This window comes from Mirounga leonina, unplaced genomic scaffold (genome assembly GCF_011800145.1).
Source record: "Mirounga leonina isolate KUSES-001 unplaced genomic scaffold, KU_Mleo_1.0 Mir_151, whole genome shotgun sequence".
Taxonomy (NCBI): Eukaryota; Metazoa; Chordata; class Mammalia; order Carnivora; family Phocidae; genus Mirounga; species Mirounga leonina.
The window spans coordinates 1,306,734-1,313,518 of record NW_023270377.1 but is presented as its reverse complement, the minus strand read 5'-3'; the positions used below and the strand labels follow the sequence as shown (position 1 = coordinate 1,313,518).

At 47.4% G+C, this 6,785-nt stretch overlaps 1 protein-coding gene across 1 annotated transcript; it reads right to left on the bottom strand.

Moving 5' to 3' along the window:
* LOC118011711 (olfactory receptor 6B2) lies at window positions 1-1,313 on the bottom strand. The gene has a single exon (XM_035006558.1). It carries the CDS (start codon window positions 957-959, stop codon window positions 21-23), a length of 939 nt encoding a protein of 312 aa, XP_034862449.1. The 5' UTR covers window positions 960-1,313; the 3' UTR covers window positions 1-20.
* Window positions 1,314-6,785: the final 5,472 nt, after the last annotated feature.

Sequence of the window (6,785 nt, the reverse complement as noted above, 5' to 3'; positions counted from 1 at the left end):
TTTCAGGATGTTTGACTGTCCTATTGTGAAGAGTGACCTAGCCCAAGAGCCTTTTTCAAGGCAGCCTTAAATTCCTTGTTCCTCAGACAGTAGATCAACGGGTTGATTATTGGGGTGAGGACAGTGTAAACAGCAGAGATGAGCTTGTTGGAGCTCCGGGAATCGATGGCCTGGGGCCGGATGTACATGAAGATCATGGCCGTATAGAAGATGGTGACCACGGTGAGGTGGGAGGCACAAGTGGAGAAGGCTCTCCAGCGGCCAGTGGCCGAGGGGATGCGCAGGACAGCCAGGGTGATGTGTCCATAGGAGAGCACGGTGGCCATGAGGGGAAACACCAGGATGATGAAGGCAAGGATGAAGTCCACCAGCTCTGCAGTCGAGAAGTCTGTGCAGGCTAGTTTGAGGATAGGGGAAATGTCACAGAAGAAGTGGTTCACGATATTGGAGCCACAGAACGTGGCGCTGGAGATAAAGTACACCTTGATGGCGGAGATGGAGAAGCCGCTCACAAAGGAGAAGACCACCAGCTGGACGCAGAGCCCCATGGTCATGATGACTTGGTAGCACAGGGGGTGGCAGATGGCCACGTAGCGATCATAGGCCATGGAGGCCAGGAGCACGCATTCAGTGCACACCAAGGAGCTGAAGAAGTAGAGCTGAGTCATGCACCCAACAAAGGAGATGTGTTTCTGCTGCAGGAGGAAACCACCCAGCATCTTGGGGTTGATGTCAGATACGTACCAGATCTCCAGAAAAGACATGGAGCCCAGAAAGTAGTACATGGGCCTGTGGAGGGAGGAGCTGGTCCGGACGGTGAGGATGATGGCCAGGTTCTCCACCAGCACAAAGAGGTAGGTGAGCAGGAAGAGGAGGAAGAGCACATACTGCAGCCGAGGGGCCGTGGGGAAGCCCACCAGGATGAACATGCTGACCTGGGTGACATTCTCTCCCCTCATCCTTGTGTGCTGGGAGCCTGCAAAACACCACCATTCCAGAGTGAGGGGCTGTGGGGCCTCGGGGGGAGAAGGCAGAGCTCACCCTGCAGGAGAGTTTCAGCCCAGAGATCGGACGCCTGGCTCCATGAGCAGTGGAGGGAGCAGAAACTGTCTCCAAGTGAAGCCTTTCCCATCAGGAAGTTCCTGGTGTCCTTGGGGCTGGTCACGCTAAGAGTGGGGCTCTGAAATGCCCACCCACGTCCTCCCCCAAGTATCCCACGGTGGTCCTGTTTCCCTACAACCTGGAGTTCTCCAAAGATTCTAAAGACGATAGGCTCTCTGCAGCCAGTGTTACCTGGGCCTGTCATTGGTCATCGGGCACGCTCTTTCTAAATCAGTGGATACTGAACCTTCCACCTGGTTTCAGAGTTGATTTTGTAAGAGGAAGGGACAGCAGCAGGGCTCATGGGACGGTGGGATATGGTGTCCCAGTTTAGCCAGACCCTGGACCCAGACATACCCACAGGGCTGGGGGTCTTTGGGAGTAGCGGAAGTCTCCCGGGCCAAGAGGGGAGAGTGGTCATATATCTATCTTTGTGCCATCTCAAAACCCCTGAAAATATGACAAAGGAGTAAAAAGCTAAAAACTCAGGGACGCCTGGGTTGCTCAGTCGGTTAAGCATCTGCCTTCAGCTCAAGTCATGATCCTGGGGTCCTGGGATCGAGCCTGCTGTGTGTGGGGCTCCCCGATCAGCAGGGAGCCTCCTTCTCCCTCTGCCCCTCACCCTGTTTATGCTCGCTTGTGCTCTCTCTCTCTCTCTCTCTCAAATAAATAAATAAATAAACCTTAAAAAGAAGATAAAAACCCATAACATCAGAACATCAAAAGAGACCAGAAGGGGGATATCAGCAAGGGAAGGATTTTGAACCAATTCTGGAGGAAAGAAAGCAGATGGCAGAAAGGTGGCTGGGGCAGCAAGAGTAGAGAAGTCTACCAACAAAAAGGAGAATTACAGACCAATATCCCTGATGAACATGGATACCAAAATACTTGGCAAGATCCTAGTCAATAGGATCCAACAGTACATTAAAAGGATTATTCACCACAACCAGGTGGGATTTATTCTTGGGATGCAAGTGTGATTCAACATTCGCAAATCAATCAATGCGATAGGTCACATTAATAAAAGAAAAGAAAAGAACCATATGATCCTCTCGATCGATGCAGAGAAAGCATTTGACAAAATACAGCATCCTTTCCTGATTAAAACTCTTCAAAATACAGGGATTGAGGGAACATATCTCAATATCATAAAAGCCATCTATGAAAAGCCCCCAGCAAATATCATTCTCAATGGGGAAAAACTGAGAGCTTTTCCCTTAAGGTCAGGAACACGACAAGGATGTCCACTCTTGCCATTATTGTTCAACATAGTACTAGAAGTCCTAGCCTCAGCAATCAGACAACAAAAAGAAATAAAAGGCATTCAAATTGGCAAAGAAGAAGTCAAATTCTCACTCTTCACAGATGACATGATACTTTATGTGGAAAACCCAAAAGACCCCATCCCCAAATTACTAGAACTCATATAGTAATTCAGCAATGTGGCAGGATACAAAATTAATGCACAGAAATCAGTTGCATTTCTATACACTAACAACGTAACAAGAAAGAGAAATTAGAGCATCGATTCCATTTACAACAGTTCCAAAAACCATAAGATAGGTCATAAGATAGGAATAAACCTAACCAAAGAGGTAAAGGATCTGTACTCTAGAAACTATAGAATACTTATGAAAGAAATTGAGAAAGACACAAAGAAATGGAAAAACACTCCATGCTCATGGATTGGAAGAATAAACATTGTTAAAATGTCTATGCTGCCCAGAGCAATTTACACTTTCAGTGCAATCCCTATCAAAATACTGTCGACATTTTTCACAGAGCTGGAACAAACAATCCTAAAATTTGTATGGAACCAGAAAAGACCCCGAATAGCCAGAGGAATGTTGAAGAAGAAAAGCAAAGCTGGCGGCATCACAATTCCGGACTTCCAGCTCTATTACAAAGCTGTCATCATCAAGACAGTATGGTACTGGCACAAAAACAGACACATAGATCAATGGAACAGAATAGAGAGCCCAGAAATAGACCCTCAACTCTATGGTCAACTAGTCTTTGACAAAGCAGGAAAGAATGTCCAATGGGAAAAAGACAGTCTCTTCAACAAATGGTGTTGGGAAAATTGGACAACAACATGCAGAAGAATAAAACTGGACCACTCTCTTACACCACACACAAAGATAAACTCAAAATGGATGAAAGACCTCAATGTGACACAGAAATCCATCAAAATCCTCTGACTTCAGCCACAGCAACTTCTTTCAAGACACGTCAGATGTCTGACAGGTGTGATAGGGAAAGGTGGAGGGGGTAAAAACCGGGCTCCTACATGCAGTTTGCTTCCAGAACAGTCTAGTGGCTGCCTCCACATGGCCCTCCCCATCCTGTGTGTGGGTCCCCAGAGGCGGCCTTGATGGGACAAAGGGCCATGTCACCCTCATCGTCCTCATCACTGACCAAGTATTTTAACATGAAACACGTCCTGTCATGGTCACCAGGACCCTGGAAAACAAGGCTGACATCTTCACATTCAGATGAGTCAGACTCAAAGCAAAATGTTTGGGGGTTCACCCGGGATCGTGGCAGCACCAGGACACAAACCCGGGCCCTCTGACCCCATGGCTGCCACTTCTCCCACCAGATATCAACAAGAGAGAAAACAAACCCATCTGGCTGTGGCCAGAAATCTGGAATTGTTAAGACGGATAGATGGTGTTGCAGGCTGCCTTCTGACAGGACTCTAATAGGCTATGCAAACCAAAGGTCACAAAAAGAAAGTATTTTTCAGCAGGACAGGCAGACAATGCCCTTTAAGAAAGAAATGCTGGCTATGTATGTTTGTCACATCCGTACTTGGAATACCGTGCAGTCACTGAGAAGGAACCCATTTCTCTACAGACATGGAATGATTTCCAAGACACACAGTTAGATTTTCTAGATATTCTTAGCAGCACGTACAGTGGGCCTCCACTGGTGTACGTAAGGGCACATACGTGGGACGACTGTGTGTGGCCGTCACACAGGGAACTCGGCATGCCCGTTGCCCTGGCTGGGAAGCAGGTGGCTGGAACACAGTGGCAGACGGAAAGCTTTCTATGGTATATTTTTGCTACTTTTTCCATTTTGTTTCATGTGTGTTATCTATTCAAAACAGTAATCTGTTACTTATTTTTAAATTCTCAAATTCTCCTGTAAAAAGAAGATGTTATGTGCTGGATTAAACATTCAGCAGGTAAACATTTCCCTAAGCCGCGGTTCCACATCCATGCGGAAAACACACAGACAGACTGGGCCACTGGAAGTGTGCCTCTCATGATTGGCAAAAGCCTCAAATGTGGTATCATGCAGAATAATGATGCAACAAGGAGGTGCAATGAGAAAGTACAGAATCACAACAAAATCATCTTCTTCCCAAAAGAGTAGAGAAATGAAAACACAGAAAGGAAAACCTGAAGAGAAGTATAATAGAAACATAGCTGACCCTTGAGCAAGTGGGGGTGATGGGCACTGACCCCCATGCCATCAAAGATCCGTGTTATAGCTTCTGACTCCCCAGAAATCTAACTATGGATAGCCCGCTGGTGACCGGGAGCCTTACCGACACCATCAACAGTCAATGAACACGTATGTTGTATGTTTGTATGTTGTATGTATTATACACGGTATTCTTACAATAAACTCAGCTAGAGGAAAGAAAATGTGATTAAGAAAATCATACATTGGGGCACCTGGGTGGCTCAGTCGTTAAGCGTCTGCCTTCGGCTCAGGTCATGATCCCAGGGTCCTGGGATGGAGCCCTGCATCGGGTTCCCTGCTCGGCGGGAAGCCTGCTTCTCCCTCTCCCACTCCCCCTGTTTGTGTTCCCTCTCTCACTGTCTCTCTCTCTGTCAAATAAATAAATAAATAAGAATCTTAAAAAAAAAGAAAATCATACATTTACGGAACTATAGTGTATTTATCAAAAAAATCCGCATATAAGTGGACTGCTCAGTTCAAACCTCTGTTGTGCCAAGTTCAACTGTGTATTAATGGCATTATCAGGGCATGAATAAGTAGGCAAATTATTAAGAATCTAGATAACTTAATATGAATCTAACAGATCCTTAGAGAAAAATGTGTAGGAAATACCTGGTCAGTGCCTGGCCTGCAGAGAGCATTTCGTAACAGTGGTAGTAACATGCACAGGAGTTGAATTAATTAAATGCAGTAAGACAGTTTTCTTGTCCATTTACTGGTTAAACCATAATGTACACCATAATGGGGTGCGGGATGGAACTGCGCAAAGTGGAGGCCCCCAGCCTCGTGCTCACCTTGCTTATGCCTGGGGTGCTCCCGGCCCTCCCCCACCCCGGCTGGTCCTGCTCTTGGGCCTGTCACCACACACCCGCCATCATGGTAGCTCTGTTCCCCTGTTTGCACCTGCCTGTGTTCTTGGTCTCTGCCCGCTGCACTTCCCAAGGCAAGAGCTATGCCTCCTCGCTCCCCACTGGACCGGGCACCAAGCATGATTGCCGACACACAAGATGAGCTCCACGAACCCTAAGGGGGTGGGAAGCATGGGACAGAAGAGTTGCAGATGATAATGCGATCCAGCCAAAGATGCTGAAGGAGAGATGGTACCACACAGCTGCTCCCTCTTCCCTCTCTTCTTAGTCCTCAAATCCCAGAGAACTTTCTTAGAAAATACAAAAATAGAGGGAAACCCTCATGATGCAGGAAGCTAGGGAGGAGAGCGGGCCATGCCCCAAGCACCTAGAAGATGTCACCAGACTCCTGAACACAGAAGAGAAGAAATGCTAATGAAGCCATGCACCCACAGAGCGTGCAGGAGCCCCATGGCTCAGGGGACACGAGGCGGGAATGTGACCTGGGTTCTCTGACTAGGAGGGCTGGGAGGAGCAAGCTGTATGACTCGTGGAGGGCCATTTGTCACTGCAAATAAGCAGGACTTACAGGGCTGCCTTGTGGCTGGCCCTGGGCTCCGGAGGTTGTAACCGGGTCAGGGCGCCAGCAACCCTAGGTCCCAGGGGAGACCAATTTTGGAACCTCAAGGAAAAAATCCTAAAGGCAACTAGACAGAATAAAATACATTTTATAAAATGGAAGATCACCAGAGTTAGCTTTACTCTTCACCCAATCTTTAGAGCCCAGGAAACAATACCGAAACCTCTACACACTTCGGGGACGGACAGCTGGCCGGTCTAGCAGAAGGATGAAGGCTGTGGGTGAGAACACGGTGTCCAAACCCATTGCATGAGATGCTCTCCACACGACCCGTTCTGAACACGGGGCTGACCAGTGCTTCCTCCGCAGGAAACTCAAGCATCACAGCTGCCAACCTCAGAAGGGGCAGTCCCAGCCCAGGCTACCAGCACACAGAGAGAGACAGGGAGGGAGAGCCAACAAGCCAACACAGCCACTCTCTGACTGTTGTCACCAGGGTTACAGAACAAAATGGGAATGTCAGTCCTTGTGGGTCGAGAAGACAGACAAAGCAAAATAATAATGAGAATTCACTGGGGAAAAAAAAGAGACAGAAACTGGATTTACAGACATCAGGGAAAACCCGGGACAGGCAATGATTATAATGAGGAAAATCTGTGTTTGTTGCCTTGTTTTTTCCAGAGGCGGACATCAAACTGGCATGTTTGTATAACATCAGTAACATCAGTTCTTAACATTTTTTGAAGTAAGCAATAGTCTCCAAAAGGATGTGGACCCTA

Excerpts from the sequence above, each read along its gene's own strand:
- LOC118011711 (XM_035006558.1), bottom strand. The coding sequence starts at position 959 with ATGAGGGGAGAGAATGTCACCCAGGTCAGCATGTTCATCCTGGTGGGC.